Genomic DNA, 24,511 nt, shown 5'->3' with positions numbered 1-24,511 from the left:
TGTCATACATCATTCATTATGTTAAGTGACTTTTCAATGTTACAAATCAGATGACCGTATTCATTGTCCTTTGTTTGATATTATAGTTGGATAAATAGACAAAGTGCTTATTCAGTGGCGAATCCAGGGGTGGGGTCAATGAAAGCAAAAGTTGAAAAAATTGAGTGTGTTAAATCATGAAAAACACTCCAAAAGAAGTATGATTCAATAGTAATCCAGTAAATTAGTTATTTATTATGATTTCTTGATCCTCACCGGTGATCCTGTTTAGAATTTTTTGGGACCCCCCCCCTTAAATGATAACACTTTTTAATAAATCAGTTTTAAACCAGGCTATATTATATTGAATTGTTGCGAAAATACACATTTCTAATATGACCATTTACATAACTCATAATTGTGAATAATTTTGATTATTCGAATCAACATAAAATAGAAAAGACAGAAATTTTACAGTGTCTCATCCGATTGTTGTGAAAGATTTTAGATAGCTAAGCATCTTCTTAACCGCGATCAATCAAATTCAACACGATGTCTGACTTACCCGAGGGTTGGGAACGAAAAATCAGTCGTTCTAATGGTAATATTCTCAAGATAGATATAAACAAAAACCAACATTGTCACCCGATTCTAATGAAGCAAAACGTTAAAAAGGGGGGAATGAATCTTAATTGGTCTTTCTTTTTTTCAAGGAGGCGACCAAGCAAGAAAAAGAAATGAACTTCCGAGATTGCTTAATTATTCGGACTTATAGACATAAACGTCTGGTAGAAAAGCAATGTCTCTTCTAACGTCATGATTATCTGAACTATAGTCAAGATTAATCAAGGGAACAAAGATTCTAGTGGATATCAAAAGAATGTAAACCAGGGACAAAGACCAGACATGGAAAATAATTATGCTGTATTACAACATAGAATTAGAAAGTTAAACTCACAAACCATATTCTTCTCTGTTAAGAAGTACATTGTAAATGTCAGCTTTGAATGATAAATATATATAAACGGCTTCACACTTCCTCAGGGTATGTGTTTTCTGTAGTACTAATTATTGAAATACTATGATGCTCTCTACATGTATTTGAATTCTAGTTGTATTGGTACATGGTTAAATCATCACCTGGTGAAATCAGCACCTTTTCTTTTCAGTCATTTATCAACACTTTTTTGATAAAATTTCTATTGGCATTTGGTTAAATCGGCACCTGGTGAATTCAACACAGTCAAATTGGCACTTTTTTTCATCAATCAGCATGTTTATTGTTTAAAGATTGGCCTTGGAAGAACAACCTTTAGATAGTTTGAGGAAATGTGAAAGGCCTGAGAATGATTGAAACAACTACAATGTATAACTATTCATATATAGCTGTAAATCTTGCGACTATGCTTGTCGTGCAGAGCTATGTAGATTGCCCCTGCAATATGTAATTAATTTTTCAATCATTGGATTTCTAAATCATATTTATTCCAATAATACTACTCTTTTATACCAGTTTTTTCTTATATTGCAAAGGATTCAAACACTTGGAAATACCAAAAGGTTACTAGATACCTTGGGCTTTGGCTATTTAATGAATAACCCAAGGGCACTAAAAATACAGTTACCAATGATTAAACAAAGAATATCAGATCAATATTTACAAGAACAAAATTCATATATCAGTAATTCTTCAAAATTACCTTTTTATAGAAAACTTTATAGGTCTGGAACTAGACCAAATTATATAGATGATTTGTCTAAACTGGCCGAGAGATCCATGATATCCAAAATAAGAATTAGCTCTCATCAGCTTATGATTGAGAGAGGAAGACACTTCAATATTCCAAAAGACAATAGAATATGCCCGGTATTCCATATTAACATTTAAGACGAAGAACATTTCTTATTTGAGTGTGATCTATACAACACACTAAGAGATGAACTAAAACTGAAAATTTCTTCTTTATATAAAAACTTTGATATGTTTAATATTATAAAAAAAACTAAGTGTATTGTTTAACAGTAAAAATTCGAAATTACTGAGGTTGTCTTCCAATTTCATATCAGATTGCATGGTAAAAAAGAAGAGTCTTATCAATTGATATATAAATTGTATTTTCATAACCCTTTATAACTTCAATTCAGTAAGCTACATGTACATTTGTAACTACTATACATTATATATAACACATGTTCAATATGTTCAATTCATGTAATTTTAAGATTAAAATTAAGATTAAAATCACTTATTGTAACTGTGTTAGAGCTAAGTAAATAAAAATAAATAGATAAATATGTAATGACGAGTTATGTTCCCTTACTCTTTCCAATTAAACAAATTAATAAAGTTAGGTGGACTTTCAGTATTATAACATCCTGTCCACTTAAGTTTAGGGTACAATTGTTGACGTAGTTTTATTTTCATTGTCAATACATACTGTCATAATGCTTATTATAAAGATTACTTTTATAGTAATTACTCCTTGATCTTATTAAGTCATTCAGTGACCCTAGTGATGCAGTCAACATATAGGTAACCTCAATTAATTTTTAATGTCTGTCATTTATCTAACAACTGCTGTATTGCTTTAAATACACTTATCATCCACAGACATTTTGGAAGTAATGCCAAATGCACCCATGTAAGGATATTAATGTGAAAATGTTGGCTCATGTTTTCAGAAGATTTCTCAGGACGCTTGGATATCAGCTTCACTGTCTTTTTTAAAAACATCTTTGAAGAACTTGCATCACAGGGACATCAAAAATACATGTACCACTGAGTGAAATTACCTAGACAAAGTAAATGTACCACTGAGTGAAAATACCTTAACAAACTTTAACAAACACCAAGCTTATTACTTTTATTATTTTATTATGTTTTCAGGTAATCTAATCATAAGTAATTAACTTCAATTTAAAACTAAATGAAATATCATTAAATTCAGTTAATTAATTAGAATATTTGATTGTTATGAATAGAAATAATATGTTTAACAAGAAATTTACATCAAATTAGTCATCACACTTTTTCTTTATCAAATATGTTTTGAAATAATAGAATAAAAATAGATAATTCAGAAATTTATAAAATTATCACCACACACACACACACAACAATTTATTAAAGATAAAACACACAATACACAACAATATTTAATTCAAATTAAAATATTTTATAAGATAAATCAAACTCAAGTACAACAATAATGTAAAGTTGCTGATTTGGCTATTTTTTATGTGCTCCATAATGACAGGTGCCTTGTTGACTTGTTACCCATATACATGTATTTCTCTTTGTTTTTTATTCATGGCACCCCAAAGTTTACTATTTTAATGCATATAAAATTGTTATTATAGTGTTGGTTCTACATGTCTTGTTCTTCTACTAACTTTACTTAATGTACACAAGGTTTCAATTCCTATTGTACTGTACATCTACATGTACATAACATGTACATGTACTTGTCTAATTTTACAAATTTTTAATATATGTCAAATGAAATATTGATGATCAAAGACCTGACATCAATAAAACTTTCAGACAGCTGTCAGTCTGGAATTCCTACTACATATTTACAATTTACATGTATTATGGTATTAAAATGCCCTCTTGTTTTTACTGTGTAATAGGGCTCCATTGATGTACATTGTTGTATATTGACAGTATCTATTTTACCTTTCTTCAGATAGAGAATATTATTTGAATATCTACACAAAACAAAGCCAATGGGACTTCCCTACTGCTCCAGCCAAAAAGGAAAGTGCAACAGTTCAAGCATCACATTTGCTGGTGAAACATCGAGATTCACGGAGACCATCATCATGGAGGGAGGAAAATATTACTCGTTCAAAGGAAGAAGCATTAGAAATACTTAAAGGTAACAATATTTTATAAAAAGTTAGGATAGGCTAACATCATTTTTTCAGAGCTGTCTAATTACAAGATATTTGAAGATTGGCTTTATTTGATTATCTTTATGATCAAGGCAGAAATCTTTGTAGGAGATCAAATCTCCATCAGTCTAGACTACAGATTTATCAATAAGTTGAAATGAGTTCCAAAGAAACAAGAAGACATCATTCAGACTTCACCTTAATTCACAATATAATTTCAAATGATCACATACCATTTACTGCATACACTGTATGTAAAAAGCAGAAATGTTTTCTACCATTACAAAGAGTAATCAAGGGAACTAAGGTTATAGCGGTAATCAAAAGAATGTAATCCAGGGACAAAGACCAGACATGCAAAACAGACATACACAACAAAGAACATAAAGTAACTAAAATCATACATACAAAGTAACAGAAGTAAATGAGCAACTCGGACTCCACTAAAAGCTGGGAGCATGGACCAGGTGCACTGGTAGGGTAAGCGTCCTCTGCTTTTCTAGAAACACCCGTCGAGTTGCTCATAAAAAGTCAAGTCCGGGGTAGACAAACAAAAGATAGCAAAGACAATTTCTGCTCCTCTGGAAAGTTTACATTGTATGTTCTATTTTCTTTGTTAAAATGTGTTGAATGTACTTACAAAGTCCCATTATTTATACATGTATCAGTGTTTTTAATTTACCAAAATTAACTTTAAATAATTTTCCTTTTTACTATATGATATAAATAATAATAATAAACAGCAATGATAAATGTATTGTAAGTTCATGTTAAAGGCCTTATATTGCATGTCTAACTAGGTTGATGGAGTTGTTATGAGCATTGCCCTCAGCTTCCCTGCTTCAATATTACACTCCTCGGAACTGATTTAGTTCATTGATAAATCTGTAGTACTCTTTATTCATCATATGTCTATCTTCAGGTTACAGAGATCAAATTGTGTCTGGGGAGAAATCATTTTCTGAATTAGCTTCACAGTTTAGTGACTGTAGTTCGGCTAAGAGAGGTGGTGACCTTGGACCATTTGGTAGAGGTCAAATGCAGAAACCATTTGAGGATGCTACATATGGTTTAGCTGTTGGTGAATTAAGTGACCTGATATCCACAGATTCTGGAGTTCATATCATCTTAAGGACTGGCTAATTATTTTCATTAAACAATTTTTTGCAATCTCAATTATCCATAAATGTTGTAATATATAAACAAAAGATACAAAACTTAATGTGTTCTATTTGGATGCTGTACTTTTATGTTGATAATTCAGAAATGAGTTGATATACATACATGTAGATGTAAAAATTAAAGTAAAATGTAAAATCAAAGTTCGTCTGTATAAGATTGTTTTAAGGATAGATCATTATCTTTTTGAGTGGGGTTTAGCCAGGGGTTTCTTGTTTTTTTTTTAGGAGATTGTTTTGTCTAAGCACAAAAATAAATAATATTCATCACCAGCTGAAGTTACATGTAATTTTCTTTATTTTGAAAATCTTAATTGTTATTTAATGGGGTAAAGATATAAAATATATTACTTGTGTGATTAAGTGATTTAATTTCACCAGTTTTGTGTATACATGTGCATGTATATGTAATGTTTGTGTATCATCAGTTATCTTCCTTGGATTGTAGACAGCACTTTTTATTTTGTATCTCTCCAACACTAAGTTCACTACATCTATAATATATATAAAATATTTTACAATTATTCAGCATTTGATTGCTTGACTTTACAGTGCTATAAATTATTGACTTATTAAAATATTGTTTCAAATCTTAAATAATTTTGTTATTTTTTTTATATTCTTAAAACACACCATTTACATTCCAATCCATGTGAAATTCACACACTGCCAATGGTAGAGGTGATTCATGGTATGTAAATGTAAATATAACAAAAAATGTTTTTGCCGTTAGCTCACCTTGGTGTCCATCGTCGTCTTCGTCTGTTCTATGTTGTTAACTTTTCTTTAAAAATCTCCTCTGCAACCACTGAACAGAATTTGATAAAACTTGCTGACAATCATCCTTGGCACGTCTACTCCCAAAATTATATCTATTATGATCCCTTGCCAAAAAACATGGCCACTGTTACTAAAAATAAAACATAGGGGTATCACTACTTATTTTTGTTTATATCTCTAAAATCATAACACATAAAAGAAATCTGAGACATCTTAGCTCTTTGGCTTGAAGAGATCTATATTCCTCTTTCAATATGAAGATAGTTGATCTACTAATTTTGGAGTTGTTGCCCTTTGTTGGCACTTTTTGGCTATTATTAAGAAAACGAATGCTGATTGATAATTAATGTAAATTGTTAAAATGTTCAGTATTTTAATGTCAATTATTGATGCAAATTTTAGTTGACTCTTCTTGGAATTATGGCCCTTGAAAGTGTCATTTTTGACATGTTTTATCAGTTTTTGCCTATTATTTAGAAAATGAAAGCAGATTGATGATTAATGCAAAAAGATGAAATGTTCAGTATTTCAATATCCGGTTTTGGTGCAAATTTCAAGAAAAAAAAAGAAACAGTTGACCTGTCTTGAAATTTTGGCCCTCAAAAGTGTCATTTTTTACGTTTGTATCAGTTTTTGGTTATTATTTAGAAAACAAAAGCAGATTGATGATATTTGTTAATTGATGAAATGTATTTCAATAACTATTTTGGGTCTAAATTTTAGAAAAATCAGTTGACACTTGTAATTATGGCCTAGAAAGTGCCTTTTTAAACCATTTTCCCCCTTTTTTATGCCTAATGTTTACAAAACAATAGCTGATTGATAATTAATGTAAATATGAAAAATACATATGTAAATGTATGTAAAGCTCTATGATTGGTGAAAACTTGGTAAAAATCTGTTGATTGCATTTGCAATGAATATTTGCTCTTTTAGTATGTTATTTAGTTAACAGAAGTAGAATGATGATTAATGTTTAAATATTCAGTATCATGACAATACTCAACTGTGCATATTTGGTCAAAGGTGTCTGACCATTTTTAGGTTTTTGCATGTGTTCAACATTTTAAAGCTATTAAACCAGATGAGTGATTCAGGCTCCTGGGAGCCTCTTGTTAAAGCTATTAAACCGGATGAGTGATTCATGCTCTTGAGAGTATTTTGTTGATTCAGGCTCTTGTGAGTATTTTGTTGATTCAGGCTCTTGAAAGCCTCTTGTTGATTCAGGCTCTTGAGAGTATTTTGTTGATTCAGGCTCTTGAAAGCCTCTTGTTGATTCAGGCTCTTGAGAGTATTTTGTTGATTCAGGCTCTTGAGCGCCTCTTGTTCTACATATGCTATATTTTATGAATCAATAGCCCTTTCTGTATATAGATATTTATTTTTGAGAAAATCATCCATTCATCTCCCTCTATAGTCAACCAAATCAAACTGAATCAAGATCAATAACTCTTGCAAAAATTGCCAATTGCTATTTCATATAATTTTGAGTGCAACATCCAAATAACAAACTAAGACTGGTTATGTGGTCTGTAACTATTTCAGAATAAGAAATATAATAAGTGATTTCAGTGGATTTTTGACATGTATGAATCTTCTCCTGACTGAATTTTACAAGACTTCTACTAAAATTGGATTAGTTAGTTTGGGTCTGCGTAGATTTTCTAGTCAGTCAAGTATATCTTGTATGTAATTTTTGATCAAATTAATGTAGCTAAACAAAAGTCGTGTCAGTTAAATCCTGAAGCCCTGTCTTGGGAGAATTAAAACAATATAAACAAATGATGACATTATCAAACAAGAAGAAATGTGCCCTTGTCACTTTTCTTTCATCTGTGACAGCAATCCTTCAGCACCTGGGTTTGGAGTTTTCATATCATAACTCACACGTCATGCCAGAGCTTGGAAAATCTACATGTACTTTTTGTACCATGCTAGACTTCTTACAATACGGCTTCTAAAATAGGGTTATGTTACTACAAGGTTAAAGCCATCACTACAGAAGTTTTATGGTGGTCATCATGAACTCGTGTGTTGTAGTGTTTCCATTTCACAATGAGAACCAATTTATTAACGTTGTCATAGTTTTCCTTTCCTCTTTTATCTACCCCGAACGTGACATTTTTATCAGTGGCCGTTCATGTCAAAATAGGGATATTTCCATCGGCTTACTTTTAACAAGTACCGGCTTACTTTTCAAAAGTATCGGCTTACTTGTTAAAAGTATCGGCATACTTTTCAAAAGTAAGCCGATACAAAAACTTTATGCATAGTGAAAAAAGTATCGGCTTACTTTTCAAAAGTAACGGCTTACATTTTGTTTTAGATATTAACCAATCCAATGTTCCGTTACATCTGAGCATTTTCTCACCTAAACCACGCGATAGCTTGAACGCCAGGGATCTGCCTATTAACTATGTCTGTCCCATCAGGAGGTCATTAATGATGCTTTGTGAAGACTTTAAAATTAGTAGCGTTTCCTTTTATTAAATAAACAATCTCTCTATATATTGTACATAAAATCGCTTGCCCACTTTGGGCATGTGACAGTTAAAAATTCAGCTATAAATAATAAAAAAGATCAAATTAAAGAAGCAATAGCAAACAATAAACAATTAATTGTATAATTATGAATCAGTCAAGTAAGGCTAACATGTAATAATTAACTCATTTTATTAGTAGCAATAAGGGCTATAATACAGGTAATGGAGGCGGATTGAGTACGCACACACGTAAGAGCTCTGAAGAAAAAATGTAAATAGATGTGTTTTTAAATGGAGTCCAGAACTCTATATTGTTGCTGGAGCTCGGAAAAATACATTGAACCTAAAGTGTGAGACAGAACTGTAAAAAATGTGTTTTGAATGGCAAGAAGGAAACGAAAACGAAAATCAATAACAACACAGACACCACCCAATATGGCCGCCCCCATGATACTTGATGTAAACAACAGTTCAAATGAACTTTCACAAGTTATAGCAAATACCAATGAGTCCATTTATGGAAGCCAAACACAACCTAAATTCTTAAACCCTCAATATCAAAATCCTCAACAATTTCATCACAGTACTCCAATGACAATGAACTCTCTAATGTTAAATGGTCAACCATCCATACATATGACACCAGTCCAACCTCAACATAATGGTGTAATTCTACCAGATAAACCCCCACAGCTGTCTCAACCAATGCAAATTAGACCTCAAGCAGTTTGTGATAGTGGTACTCTTCAAATAATACTAGAAACAATAAACAATATGAACACAAGGTTGAACAAACTAGATATGTTGGATGAACTGAATGGTAGAATGTCGACTATTGAAAATCATTTCACTAAAATAACAGATGAAATAAAAGAAATAAGACATGATCTTAAACAACAATCAGAGAGAATATCAATAGAAGAATTCCAATACAATATTATTGATGAGAGAGTTACAAATGTTGAGTCTGAAAAAGACAAGTTACTTTTTGAGAATGATCAATTGAAACAAAAACTTTTAGAAATGCAAGCCCAATCAATGAAGTACAACCTGATCTTTAGTGGCATTGCAGAGGATCCTGATAACCCAGTTGAAAATACTGAGCATATGGTTAAAGGTTTCATTTCCAAAGAGCTGAACATTGACACTCAAGAAATGCAATTCTGTAATGTTCATAGGCTAAGACCAAGAAACGATGGAAAGCCTCGCAATATTATAGCAAAATTTGTCAAATATGAGGATCATGAAAAGGTCAGATCAGCAGCTATCGAAAAGCTTAAAGAGCGACGTGATGTTTCAGTCTATCAGCAATATCCGACTGAGATAAATGATCGCAGGAAAGAATTAATCCCAAAGTTAGCGAGTCTAAAAAGATCTGGTCACAAGAATGCTCGAATTGTGCTTGACAAACTGTACATTGGTAACCGACTAGCTGAACCGTCCGACTTTGCAAATCCTAATGATCAACAGTTCTTTGGGCCGGGTAATGGGCCTCGGTTCGCTGGACCACCACCACCACGCTTTGATCCCCCAAGATATCATGGGCCTGTCAACAACGGACAGCAAAATATTCCACCTTTCCGTGGACCGCCGAACTTCGTACCACAATTTAACACTCCTAACGGACCAAATAACCGGCCTCTGCGTCCTCAAAATGGCAGATAGGATGGCGCTCACAGGAGACGAGCTGTTCCCCCTCTGAAGAAAAGAATGATATTAACATTTTGTTCCTGAACGTATGTGGACTGAAGTCGAAACTCAATTGTCCAGAGTTTATCGAACTAGTTAAGTCTCATGATGTAAACATTTTTGTAGAGTCAAAAACAGACGAACTTGATGTATTAAATTTGCCAAATGGCTATTTATGTAATTCAAAAATAAGAACAAATTGTAAAAGAAAATCAGGTGGAATTGTGGTGATTTATCGAGAATATCTCAAACATTTTTTGAAATTCATTAAGACTAGTTCTAATTTTGCTCAATGGGTAATTTTTTCATCTGATATTATGAAGTTAGATAAAGATCTTCTTCTTGGTTGTATATATTTACCACCGGAAAATTCCAAATATGCATCTAGTGAAGCATTTAATGAAATTGAGGATGAGATGCTTGACATCTTAAGCAAAAATAGTTGCTGTGTTTGTACGGTTGGTGATTTTAATGCAAAAACTAGACATTTGAATGAAGTAGTAATTCCCGATGATTCTCTCTTTGATATTTTGGATGACATAGGAGATGATGATGATTTTAGATCATATATCTATGATTTTGAAGAATTGAAAAAATTATATTTTCCTCTTTCGAGATTCTCAGAAGATATTTCACCTGCTAATAATTATGGTTACAAGCTAATTGATTTTTGTAAGAGAAACAACCTCTATATTGGTAATGGTAGATTAATGGGTAATGACTATATGATTGGTCAAAAAACATGTAAAAATGTGTCTTTAACTGATTATATTTTATTGTCCTCAAGTGCTATTCCAATTGTAAAAATGTTTAATGTATTAGCGTTCAACCCCCTTTTCTCTGATGTACACAATGCTTTACAATTTACTTTCCACGCAACAATGAATAATTTTACTACACATTCCAACGATACACACCACGAACAAGCTACACGAATTCCTAGGTGGAACACAAACAAAGAAAACCGGTTTGTTGAAGTAGTGCAAGATGACATTGAGACAATCAACGAAATCAATAAAAAATTAAATGACCTGAATGACGCTGGTCAAGATGGAAAAAACATAGTCAATGATATTGTTAACTCCATTGGTGGCCTGTTCAAAAAGGCAGCGACTCATGCATTTAGCAAGAAACACAACCACAAAAAATATGCACCACACAAAACATTTCAGGTTTGGTTCAATGGAGAATGTCATGAATCACGTCAAAAATTTCACGAGGCTCGCAATCGCTACAGCTTCATCAAAAACCTACACAACAGAAATGAGCTTAAAAAAGCGAGCAAGGAATACAAGCAAAACATGAATAAAGCATACAATAACTACAAACATAAAATGGAGGCTGAACTTAGAAAAACCTCCAAAACAAATCCTAAAGGTCTGTGGAAAATATTGAATAAATTAAAGCATAACAAAACATCAGACGAGGCTAATATTTCAGTTGATACTTTGTACAATTATTTTAAATCGTTAAATGAAAATCTAAATGATGATGATGAGTTTGACATTGATCAAATGATTGATCCAAGTATTGTAAATATGTTAGATTTTGATATAACTGATGACGAGATTATTTCTGCTGTAAAAAGTTTGAAAAATTCTAAAGCAGCTGCTGAAGATGGCATTGTTAATGAATACATTAAGAGTACGTTAAATTTGATGTTACCGATTTACAATAAGCTTTTTAACTATGTATTTGATAGTGGTACAATTCGTGATGCCTGGCTCACAGGAATTATTAAACCTGTCTATAAAAACAAGGGTGATAAGAATGACCTAGATAATTATAGAGCAATTTGTTTAACGTCAAACCTTGGTAAAGTTTTTACCTCTATTATGAACACTAGACTTAATACATTTGCTGATGAGTTAGAACTTATAACTCAAGCACAAGGTGGATTTCGAAAGGGATTCTCTGTTCAAGACAACACTTTTGTTTTACACTCTCTTGTATCTTTGTATCTTTCTTCTGGCAGAAAACTTTTTTGTGCCTTCATAGATTTCAAGAAGGCTTTTGATACAGTTTGGAGGGTAGGGTTATATCAAAAACTATTAAAATCGGGTATAGATGGGAAGATGTTCAGATTGATATATAATATGTACTCAGATATTAAGTCATGTGTTCACTATGGAGAATCAAAAACTGATTATTTTACATGTGAAATTGGTGTACGGCAAGGGGAGAAATTATCTCCCTTTCTTTTTTCCGTTTATCTCAACGACTTAGAAAGTTATCTAGATGAAAATTCTTGTTCCAATTTACAATTCCTAGATTCTGTATATTTTGATAGACTTGGTGAATATTTGAAACTTTTCATTTTACTTTATGCAGACGATACAGTTATTTTTGCTGATACGGAAGAAGAATTACAAAACTCACTTCGAGTGTTTGAATCCTATTGTACTTCCTGGAAACTTAAGGTTAATACTAATAAAACTAAAATTGTAATTTTTTGTAATAGAAGATGTCAATGTAATTTTCATTTTACCTTATTTAATGATAATGTAGAAAAGTGTGATTCGTACACTTATCTTGGGCTATTATTCAATTTTAATGGTCGTTTTTGTAAAGCCCGGGATAAACTTATTAATCAAGCTCAAAAGGCGATGTATGCTTTATACCATAAAATACGCAACTTGCACATTCCAATAGACCTTCAACTTAGATTATTTGATGCTCTAGTTACCCCTATTCTTACTTATTCTTCGGAAGTATGGGGCTTCGAAAATCTTTCAAGCATTGAGAAAATCCATTTGCAATTTTGCAAAAAGATACTTGGCGTGCGGTCTTCAACGCCAAATATTATGATATATGGAGAACTTGGAAGATACCCTCTAGAAACTAATATCAAGGTGCGTATGGTTTGTTTTTGGTATAAGCTTATGATCAATAAAAATAAGCTTTCTGGAAAATTATGTGACCTATTATATAGTTTATACGCAAACGGTAATCGCTCTTTGAAGTGGATTAGCTTCGTAAAATCTATTTTTGACAATATTGGTATGAGTGAGATATGGGATAATGTAAACTTTTATACATTGAATGCTTTAAAAGATATTGTAAAACAGCGTCTTCAAGACCAGTTTATTCAGAAGTGGTTCTCTGATACTGATAATTCCTCGAGAGGGAAATATTATTCCAATTTCAAGACTGAATTTTGTTTTGAGCCATACCTTATACGTCTTAAAGAAGCAAGTAGATTATATATATGTAAGGCAAGAACTTGTAATTTAAAATCACTATTGAGACAGGGAGATGGAATAGAATTCCAGAAAATGAACGAATATGTACACTCTGTGGCTCTGATATTGGAAATGAACTCCATTACATTGCTCATTGCTCAAACAACTCAGTCACTGAAATACGAAATGAGTATATACCCCCCTATTACAGAACGAATCCTACCCCACATAAGTTCTACGGTATGTTGAAGTATTGTAACATTAAAGTTTTGACTCACCTTTCTATCTTTTTGCGAAAGGTTGAAAAGATATTGTCCATATCCAGGTAATTTTCATGAATACACTGTTTGTTCCAAAACACAGACAAAATGTTACACAAATAAATTTTCGAGAATATTATCCTTTTTTATTTAAACCCATATATATATATACAATGCACATCATAATATTACATTTCATGAATTCCGTTAATTTCACTGTTATACACTTCTTTCTGTGGTACGTACGCATGTACCTGTATAACGTACGGTAATAAAGCTCATTAATTAATTCATCCATAAAAGGTGTGGTACCGCCCATCATACCCCTCTAGGTCACATGACTGATGGATAAGTAATTGATAAATTAAAAAGTAGTTTAATTTTTTTTTTACTTTTTTTATTTTTTTGTAATCGGCGTGTTGTACTCATTTCGCTTCCTTGACTAAAATACTATAGGACTTCTAATCTGATATATATCATACTAATCAATCATGTACTTTATTGTATTGTAAATTTGTGTGAATTCATTATTTCATTTTCGCTCCTGTAGCGCTTATCAAGCGCCTGAATGTTTTCTTGAATAAAGTTTCTGAAGTTTCTGAAGAATAATTGGTGCCTACATGTATGATGTATTGCATTAATTCAATTAACCATAATGGTATAAAATGTTGTCTCCTTTATTTAATCTATTATCCTGTTTATATCCTTATCCAAAAGTCTTAACATAGTCACCGCAAATTTCTTCTTTCTCTGAAAACCAACACAAATGATCTATGTGAGGCTTTCGTTCAAATTCAAGTAGCAGAGATGACGACGATAGGAGTTTAAAGACCTGTATATACCCCAGTGACTCTGTATGGTCGACCCTTTATCCCGCTTTAATATTGTAATTTATAGTTTAAATATATTATATAATTTAGAAGATTGAAATTGATAACCTAACAAAATAAAGAAAGAAAAAAAAATGTATACTAATGAAACTATAACGAACTAAGTGATAATACAAAATATACAAAAATCATAAAAAAGTTAAAGAAAAATAAATGTTTAACATACGAGGAAAAGCAAGACCAGGTGCAGTAAACCAAGTGAGAAATTTGGAAATAAAAAAAAATACGCCAAAGGTTGATAGGGGGTCGTTTTGGGAAAGAAAAAAAATAAACTGTAGATGCGCGTTATTGATATGGAAAGAAAAAAAATTAAACCAAAGTATATGACCAGGGAGTTTGTGGAACGAAAAATTAAAAGTCCATAGGTAATGGACTGCTTGTAATTTTAAAGTTTGCTTAATATGTGTATGCAGTTTTAATGACAGAATGTGTGTGTTTTAATGGTGTTCAAAGCTGTGATGTACCATGCAGTTTTGAGCTTGAGTAATATGCCAAAAGTGTATACAGAATGTCTTGTATCAGTCATCTTTAATCTTAACTCTCGCATAGAAGAAAGCGCGCGTTTAATTATGGGTTCACACCTTTGATACGATCGATTTGATGGGCTACACATCTATGTAAACTCTGTCAAAAGTATCGGCATACTTTTGAAAAGTAAGCCGATACTTTTGAAAAGTATGCCGTTACTTTATTCACTATGCATAAAGTTTTTGTATCGGCTTACTTTTGAAAAGTATGCCGATACTTTTGACAAGTAAGCCGATACTTTTGAAAAGTAAGCCGGTACTTGTTGAAAGTAAGTCGATAGAAATATCCCTATTTTGACATGAACGGCCACTGATACATTTTATTAGCAACTCAGCAGATGTCTCTAGAAAAGCAGTGAACGCTTACCCTACCGATAAGTGTCGTAGCTTGCTTGTATGCTCAGATGCTCAAGCATCCACATTATTTTGAACAAAAAATAATAATAAAATGAAAATTTTGTACGTGTACACATAATTAAAAAGGCCAGAATAACTCTTATTAAATCAGTTGGAGTGAACAGATCGGTCTAGCTTTGTTTCTTTTTTAATTACTAGTAGTTCATTATGTGTACAATAAGATGGTGAAATCGCAGAAAATTATGCTTGCCTTTTTAAAGTCGGCTACGGCAAGTGCAGATGGGCAGATTTACGAACGTATTTCATCGAAAGTTAAGCAGAGCAGTGAGAAATGGCCTCTGGATCTGACGAAGCAACGTTACCATCATATCCTGACATTGCCTCCTGTGACTTGAAAGACGATGGTATGATAAACTGTCTTATTAGTACCCATTACCATCTACGTACAAATATTTATTTTATAGTTACTTTTTATAACATAAAATACATTATATATTTGATAAAAAGATTCATTTGCAGTATTGCATGCATGTGGTCGCTGCGTGACATGAGAATACTGAACAGTGGATTAGATCCATCCAACCAAATTTTTAAATTTCCAAGATTTGTGTATCACCATATCTCATCCTTACAAAACAACCATTTTATTTCAATTGGGTCAAAATTGAAATAAAAAAAAAACACTGGGCACGGGGCTATCTCAATGAAAAAAAATATTTCAAGATGAGCAATCGGTGAAAATATTTTAAAATCGCAAGATCTTAGTAAGGGCCACAAAAAAAAAAAAAAAAAAAAAAATGCGCGTACAAGCGTGCCTGAATTCTACAGGGTCGACATTTTTACCTAGAAATACAAGAAGTTAGGGTCCAAATTTTGACCTTTGGCCGATATAAAATCTAATGGTTTCTCTCCAAATGCTGATACAGTATACATGGTTATTTTGGTGCTTTGGTAACTTCGGTTCCTATAGTCTTATATAGTCACAAGGCCGAGGAGTTTGAACTGAAACCTTGTACATCGTGTCGCGATGGGCACCAGATACACAGCGCAAATCATCTTGTGAGGAATTCCGGAAGGTTTCTCCATTCTACATTTTTCTTTACCATCTGGTTCAGAAGTTGGAGTCAGGTTGAATTCGATCAGAAGACAGTTTTGGTGCTAGTTAAACTGCAGATATTGACAGCAGTTTACATTGAAAAGATACTACCTGGCTACGCCACTGCCGATGCACTTGGTCAATGCTCCCAGTTTTTAGTAGAGTCTGGGTTGCTCATTTACCATTTTCTTTGTACGTGTTATTTTGCTTATTTCTCGTTCTTTGTTGTGTGTGTTTGTTTCCCCTGTCTGGTTGTTGTCCTTGGATTATGTTCATTTGAATACCGTCCGAACCCCGGTTCCCTTCCGTAGGAAAGCCATGTCTCACCAAAGGTGGGTTTGGTATTGAGCTGAAAGTCCCCATTTATTTTGGAACATCAGGCCCATAGTTGAAAGCTTTCCCATGAATTTTCAATTCAAATTTCAGAACATACTCATGAAATGTTTCAGGGATAAGAAAACGCTACAGCAACAGGAAGTTGGTTTAAGATCAGCATACTCACTAATGTTACAACCATTCAGACTGAAGCTGAATACCATTTTTTTAAATAGTCGAGATATATTAAATTTATGGTGTTTCGTGTTGACATCTTATTAGAAAAAGAAAAAGTAGCATTTTACAAGGTTCAGTCTATATGACAACCAAGTATAACCCAAGGAGCGTTCAACACGGATCCCGTTCCAAGTGGTAATACATTTTACAAGGTTCAGTCTATATGACAACCAAGTATAACCCAAGGAGCGTTCAACACGGATCCCGTTCCAAGTGGTAATACATTTTACAAGGTTCAGTCTATATGACAACCAAGTATAACCCACGGAGCGTTCAACACGGATCCCGTTCCAAGTGGTAATACATTTTACATGGTTCAGTCTATATGACAACCAAGTAGAACCTAAGCAGGGTTCAACACGGATCCCGTTCCAAGTGGTAATACATTTTTATATTTGGGCAAGAATTAGTAAATGATCACCTGGAACATCCTTTTATAAAATTCTAACTTCGTAAATAAAAAAAAGTCCTCTATTAAACAGGTTGTTATTCATCTACATGCGGCATACATTAAAAAGGACTAGGTTAAGAATTCTTTGAACTATGGTTGAATACAAACTTGATAATACTTCGCATTACTAAGTTCTGTAGACGATATCCTTTAGATTTTCCAAATCGCAGTTCTTTTGACGTACATGTATAATATATAGACCTGTCTTGAAAAGAAAGACACGGTGTGTATCTGAGTATTAAATCTTTAGAAATGTTTCCACTGTCGGTGAAAGTAGACCATAAGTCTATAACCATTTCAAGAACACTCCATCACAGTTCCGCGGCAAATATACTATCAACGAATTTAAACGCAAAGTAATGAATGAAGATATTCTTTTCCCTTAATGTTTGCGTGTCCCTCTTCGTAGAAAAAAAATGAATATTGTACTTTTTTTGTACAATAGATGATATTTGATAAATGCAGATCCATAGAAACCGAGCCAACTGGAAACAGGTTAAAACACTAAATAAACATATCAAAACCAGATATCATTGAGATGGAATCGATTTCTATGGGTTCACTTTGCAAAAATGCTGTATATCAGTCATGCAAAAATCCCTGAGGTCTAAGGTCATCAAGTATGATATTTGACACATTGTCTTGGGCTGGTCTAGCCTCATGCACAATATAAAAGGAATGCACAAAAAGACATTACAACCAAGACACAAATAGCTCATGCAAAATCATAATTTAACCTTGAGGTCAAAATTCAAGGTTGAAGAAGATCACCAATCACGGTACGCGACACATCGATTTGATCCAATTTACCCCCATGCCAAATATCAAAAGCCTGCTTTTGGGCTTTTTACAGTTTGCTTTATGGTATGTGTTTTTTCCCATCATTGAAGACCATCGGGTGACCTGTAGTTCTTAGTTTGTTTGTCGCTTGGTCTTTGATGACTGTTTTATTGGCAATCGTATCACATCTCCTTTTTTATACGATTTATTACAAACGGACGGATGGACAGACAGACTGATCACTATATGGCGTCCACCACTTTAGGTGGCGATGACCTAATAAAACAAACGAACAAAATTTATTTCAAAGTTACCGGTTGAGAGCCTCAAAACTGATTACCACCAATAACGGTCAAGGACGTTGTCCTATCTACAGTTTCAAGTAAGTTCGAATTACTTTCTTAACATAATTTTTTAACGATGAAGCTGACGACGGTATTTGCAATTGTTGAATAAAACGGTGCGTGAGTTTGTTTTACAGGAGCACAATGTTTATGTCAATTTTATATGTTTTATTGCAGAATGAGTCTAGATTCGGGTAAGTAAAATGTGTATTAATTACAGAATTTTGATTTAATAAGAAGAAAGTCATGTCGAAAATTCCCACTTAATAGGTGCACAAACGGTATGTAGTACTGACGAACATACACATGAATTGGCACTGTACTGTACAGCCATGTATAGTGCATGGATAATAAATAAAAAGTATTGCAATAATTAAAACAAAAACATCTAGACTTGCTGTATGTCCATAACCTCTCAAATAACACTATGTAAGTATTCTCTGCTTTTATTCGAAAGAAAAAAATATGTAGCAAGATCTGTTGCAGTAGATCTGTCGTAAGATTATTATCTACAAGTTAATCCATAATAGTGGCATATACCTGAACTTTACCTTTATCTAAACAGATCGAGCAGACTGGCCCCGATACAAAAATAAAGTAACAGGTCAGTTTACCACCAGACATGCGTAAAAATGGCGGCATGTGAACTTCAAATGAATCAATCCGACAAATTGGTCCTTTAAAAAAATTAACATACTAAAATAAAATAAAATGTTACTAATTAATAACTGATAAACATAATATTAGGCAACTAGTTTTTGATACTGGCTTTCTTACCAGATATCTCTGGCTCGTCCTGTTTATAACAACCTCCCATGTCAGGATTTTGAGGCCACCTTCGCTCCCTCAGCGAAGGTGGACTCAAAACCCTGACTTTGGAGGATGTGTATAAACAATAGAATATTTCTAATATCAAAGATTGATCGTAACCTAATTCAAAATAACAATAGTTTACAAATAGATAAACCTTTTCAAAAAGTGTCTTTTTACATTTCTTGTTAATTAAGTAAATAGAGGGATAGTCGGCGCACGAATAAGATTATCTTATATAATTTTCAAAGGTCACATTATCGAGTTCATTCTCAGTCAATCTTTTGTCATTTAAAGATGGGCAATAAAACACCATATCTATTAAAATCATTGAAAAAATCACATTGGTTTCAGTATTAAAAACTTCCAAAAATAACTTTTTAAGGTGAGTTTGATGAAATTATGAAAATAATAGTGGGGGTCACTGGGCAAAAAATATTAATGCTATGAAATGGATAGAACCACAGGTGTCCGAAAATCTGATAAAATTGGCTGAACAACAAACATCCTTAATAAGATGTTATACGTCTTTATTGATTCAACAGATATATTTGTTGATATAAGCCTGACAAAGGACTTCATATCACTATTTCACCTAGGCTTTTTGCTGTAGTTTGAATGTCGTGTCTCAACATAACATAAATCACGATGAATTGACATCCATCGAATATATCTAGAGAAAACGGCCAGCATATTATCTGACATATCTTCAAGGGCCAGTGGAATTTTATTCTCATCTGTTGAAGGCTACATCTTTGAGTAAACTATACCTGTGAGCCTCTTTCTTTGTTTCGTTATAATGTAAAAATATAATGACAACATGTAAGGTAATGTCATATGCACACTTTTTACAAGATACTATAATTTATTTACAGACTATGCATTTTCAAAACCGTTCTCAATAACAGATCAAATGTACAATGATTACCATAACAACGGCTTCCTTATCATAAGGTCAGTACAATGATTGCCATGACAACGACTTTATGATCATAAGGTCAGTACAGTGATTACAATGACAACGGCTTCCTTATCATAAATTAGTACAATGATTACCGTAACAACGGCTTCCTAGTCATAAGGTCAGTACAATGATTGCCATGGCAACGACTTTCTGATCATAAGGTCAGTACTGTGATTACAATGACGACTTCCTTATCATAATTTCAGTACAATGATTACCATAACAACGGCTTCCTTATCATAGGTCAGTACAATGATAACAATGGTTTAAAAAGAAACACTGCTGCGCTAGAATGATTTATATCATTTTACCCTCTGTGCTTCAGGCAAATGTTTGATAATGAAGAAATTGGGAAGATAGAAAAGTGTGTGACAGGGAAAAAGTTCATGGAACATGGTTATGAGGTAATAATTTAAAATAATTTTAATTACTATTTTCACTACAAAGTTTAATGATTGTCGTAAGTTTGATTGTCGATATAAAAATTATAGGAGACAATATATCTTAAGTTAGATAAAGCGTCTTACAACATTGACAGCATACCGAAATTGACGCTTGCTTACCTGATTTTACTCATTTTCGATGTTGCGGGTGTCGATGGCTAACCAAGAACTGTTTACCCTTCTGGAGCACATTATTTAGCTTTTGTTTTGTGGGAATTCATATGGCATCGTGCTTTGTTTGGGTTTTTTTTGCGTGCTGTCTTGTTTTGATATGTTCAAATGTATTATGTTGTCTAAACGTCTTTTTCTGTTTCATTTTTTACCGTGTATTTGGATTCACGAAAAGAAAATTACCTTACTACTACATTTCAATGGAGCTGTCGATATATTGACATTCTTGGCACATTTATATCTTGTCGTTAACAATGAAAACAACATAATCTATGAGGAAAAAACGATAATTGTAACTACACCCATATTGATATACTAGTATACCCACTTATCGACTAGTGGAATTTGTACATGCATTTCAAAACTTTAAAAACCTAAAAGGACCTCATACAATGCAATCTGTATATATTTAGGTTACAGACCACCAATTCAACCAATGAGCATTTGGAACGTAGGCAAAAATAGTCCTACGCAGAAATTACCCCTGTTCCTCATAGTGCTGTGAAAAAAGTTCTCATCTTATTTAAAAAATTTAAACAGTTTCTGAAAGGAAAAACATTTCTGTACATTTTATAGGTGCATTTTGCTTCTTGTGATGTGAAGCCTAATCTCCATAATGATTTTTAAATATACCCCTATCTTGTGAAAACACTGGGATTTCCCATGCTATTTATAGACCCTTCACTTCCGGTGACCAGTACTGCACTGCAAGTCTGCTAACCCCACATGCCATTCTGAGGATTGTGAGCTGACATATGTAGAATCATGCTGATATATAGTCCTCTGCAGGTTAAAGTTAAGGTAAAGTCCAGAGAAGCCATTGAATATTGTGAAATTAGCATAGAAGCCTATGGAAAGTGGAATTAGTGGTTTTTAGCCTATATATATAGTTTCACAGTTCATATAGTTTTATGACGAGTGTCATGTCAATTCGAAATATTTCAGTTAGAAGTGAAAGAACACAAAATCATACGTATAGTATGGAAGAATCCGGGAATGGATGTAACAGGAACGGTAGCCAGATCAGAGAAAATAGTAAACGCATGTGAAAAGGTATTTACTGATATTTAAAAAATCAAAATGTGGTAACTAACACTCTGAAAAAAACATGTGACCGTATTAACCTAACTTCAAATTGCAGTACCGCATGGCGAAGCAAAGAAAACGATAACAGACAAGCAACAACATTTAAAAACCAACTGAAAGCTCACAAAGATTATGTATAATCAAATTCAAACAAGTAAATTTAAAAAAACCAATCATGCCCCACTAAAATAACGGTAGGCTTACAAAGCACTTAATGATATATGTCCTCAGACGATAAAACAACTGTTATTCTGCAGCTTCTTGATGGAGAAGTCTACCATTACCATTCTAAAGTTATTCTTAAGGATCCAAGAATATCAGGTCCTATCTACTGGCATCAAGACTACGGGTATGTCATTATTGTGAGAACAAGTTTTGTTTGGCTGGTCAGAAGTTGCAGAATTTTATATGTTGATTCTGTAATCTGTATATGTTGTTTAACTTTGATAGTAAGTTTCTAATCGATCTTTGATCGGTATCTACACGATTGTGTCAAAGGTTTGTAAATATTGTTTGAAATTTAATTCACATACAAATATATTTTATAGTTTAGGAAGGATCCGTGGTATTTGTTTTTCTTTTTTGCAAATAGCAATAAGTATATACCGGAATTGACATGTACCACCGTTAAAATATCGTCATCATTAAACTTCTATTTCAGATATTGGTATAACTATGGCAACTTATTCCCAGACTTGATAACTGTATTTGTAGCTGTTGATCCGAGTAAAAAAGAAAATGGGTGTTTAGAGGTAAATTTAAGGCACTGTACCTTAGCTTGATAAGCATGGCAAATAAAACTTATTAAAATTTAATACTGACAATAAAACACACTAATATTAATGTAGTAGGAAAATATTATTTTGAAAGATTTATTTCCTCGTTTGTCTACCCTGGACTTGACTTTCCTCTTTCGTCTACCCTGGACTTGACTTTTTATGAGTAACTCGGTGGGTGTTTCTAGAAAAGCAGAGGACATTTACCCTACCGTTGCACCTGGTCCATGCTCCCGGGTTTTAGTGGAGTTTCGAGTTGCTCATTTGCTTTTGTTACTTTGTATGTATAATTTTAGTTACGCTATGTTGTGTTCGTCTGTTTTCCATGTCTTGTCTTTGTCCCTGGATTACATTCTTTTGATTACCGCTATAACCTTAGTTCCCTTGATTACTCTTTGGCGCTCGGTATTTTTTGCCAATGAATTAAGCATATGTCGTCTTCTTGTTCTTAGAATTCTGAACTCTTTAGGTGTTGGCGGGTTCTAACAAATGTGGACGTTTAAATCATCACGTTGAAGATGGGCAAAATCAGATTGCTGAAAAAGAACGTCTCGAATTCATTAAGCAAAAATGTCCGCACATCTTTGCTGAAATGGAAAAAGGTAAAACATTAATGGAATATTTTAACCCTTGAAATAAATATACTAAAAGTCAAAGTCGAAAAGAAAAATATGGCATTCAAGTAACACAATAAAAACCAATTCTGTACTTACATTACTTTTCATTAATAATATGACACGAACCAGTTTAAATACCACTTCACAGGGGAAAATACAAACTATGTTTTTATTCTCCCATTTTTAGTGGAATCAGTTTTCTCATTTACTTTTGTTTCCTTGTACGTGTTAATTTCATGTTCTTTGCTGTGTGTGTCAGTTTTCTTTCTCTAGACTTTATCCTAGGGATATATTATTTTGATTACCGCTCTAATGTTGGTTCCCTTGATTACACTTTCATATGTTTAGGACCAACATGAACACAAAAAGTTTTGGATTAATGAATTAGTCGTGAATTAAAGCTGACATTTTATTTTACATGAATCACAGATGACGTTTTAGAGTTCATGAATTACGTTTTATTGTAACTGAATTATAGGTGACGTTTTATTTCTTCATGCGAACACATTACACTATAGTAGTCCAAACAGGAGTGAAATGAGACGACTGGCATTCCTTATGTGTTACAATAAAGCCTCTAATAACCCAGTTATGGAACACCACCACGCACAGTACATTCCTATTCAGAGAGTAAGTATAGTACACGCACATTACAATCCTATTCAGAGAGTAAGTATATTACGAAGTAAAAATATTTCGTTTATTTACCTACAGATTGTTTTAAGGACTTACGTCATTCAAAATCATTCAAAGTTCACTCATATAAATGAAACTACTGGACTTTCACTTTATGTTGTACTTTTCAAAATTTTAAGATTTTCATTGTGTATTTGTTATTGGAAGAAACACTTACATTGCCAAAAAAGTATTAATAGTTAATATTTTGTTCATAACAGTTATAACATTATAGTCATGAATTGCAACATAGTGCAGTACTTTAATGTACATGTACATGTATTGACAGAGTGGATAACACATTTGTTGGACCTTTTAGGTGCCAGATTCGGCTATAAGGGAATGTACCAACTACACTGATTTGTCGGGAAAAGGCTTTGCCAATCCTCAGAAGAATACAACAATTATAGGAAGACAAGATAATTCACACTGACATTATTTGTATCTGCAAACAAATCTATATAGTAATTCTTATTATACCTTGTATTATAAATCTACGTTTATGAAATAAATAGTTAATCGTA

At 32.9% G+C, this 24,511-nt stretch overlaps 2 protein-coding genes across 5 annotated transcripts; both read left to right on the top strand.

Annotated features, from left to right (window-relative positions):
• Positions 1–459: 459 nt before the first annotated feature.
• LOC148610994 (peptidyl-prolyl cis-trans isomerase NIMA-interacting 1-like) lies at positions 460–5,654 on the top strand. Its single transcript, XM_088591003.1, has 3 exons — positions 460–580; positions 3,669–3,860; positions 4,799–5,654. Exons 1-3 carry the CDS (start codon positions 532–534, stop codon positions 5,017–5,019), a joined length of 462 nt encoding a protein of 153 aa, XP_088447129.1. The 5' UTR covers positions 460–531; the 3' UTR covers positions 5,020–5,654.
• Positions 5,655–18,447: 12,793 nt separating this feature from the next.
• On the top strand, positions 18,448–24,511 carry LOC148610993 (uncharacterized). 4 transcript variants are annotated; one of them, XM_088590998.1, is made up of 10 exons: positions 18,448–18,483; positions 18,623–18,639; positions 20,131–20,209; positions 20,545–20,623; positions 21,779–21,886; positions 22,177–22,268; positions 22,581–22,671; positions 23,165–23,297; positions 23,791–23,942; positions 24,307–24,511. In XM_088590998.1, exons 2-10 carry the CDS (start codon positions 18,624–18,626, stop codon positions 24,418–24,420), a joined length of 864 nt encoding a protein of 287 aa, XP_088447124.1. In that variant the 5' UTR covers positions 18,448–18,483; position 18,623; the 3' UTR covers positions 24,421–24,511. The 4 variants fall into 4 exon arrangements, with proteins under 4 accessions (XP_088447124.1, XP_088447125.1, XP_088447127.1 ...); XM_088590999.1 differs by lacking the exons at positions 18,448–18,483; positions 18,623–18,639 and adding an exon at positions 18,499–18,561; XM_088591001.1 differs by lacking the exons at positions 18,448–18,483; positions 18,623–18,639; positions 20,131–20,209 and adding an exon at positions 19,875–20,027.

The sequence above is a fragment of the Perna viridis genome, chromosome 7 (assembly GCF_037379345.1).
Source record: "Perna viridis isolate PV_CMFRI_1.1 ecotype Kerala chromosome 7, ASM3737934v1, whole genome shotgun sequence".
NCBI lineage: Eukaryota > Metazoa > Mollusca > Bivalvia > Mytilida > Mytilidae > Perna > Perna viridis.
The sequence above is the reverse complement of the archived record's forward strand: the minus strand, read 5'-3'. Positions and strand labels throughout refer to the sequence as shown.

Coding starts and splice junctions, on each gene's coding strand:
- LOC148610994 (XM_088591003.1), top strand. CDS start 532: ATGTCTGACTTACCCGAGGGTTGGGAACGAAAAATCAGTCGTTCTAAT. Junction 581..3,668: donor AAAAATCAGTCGTTCTAATG/GTAATATTCTCA, acceptor ACCTTTCTTCAG/ATAGAGAATATTATTTGAAT. Junction 3,861..4,798: donor AGCATTAGAAATACTTAAAG/GTAACAATATTT, acceptor GTCTATCTTCAG/GTTACAGAGATCAAATTGTG.
- LOC148610993 (XM_088590998.1), top strand. Junction 20,210..20,544: donor AACGGCTTCCTTATCATAAG/GTCAGTACAATG, acceptor TCTGTGCTTCAG/GCAAATGTTTGATAATGAAG. Junction 23,943..24,306: donor AGTACATTCCTATTCAGAGA/GTAAGTATAGTA, acceptor TGGACCTTTTAG/GTGCCAGATTCGGCTATAAG.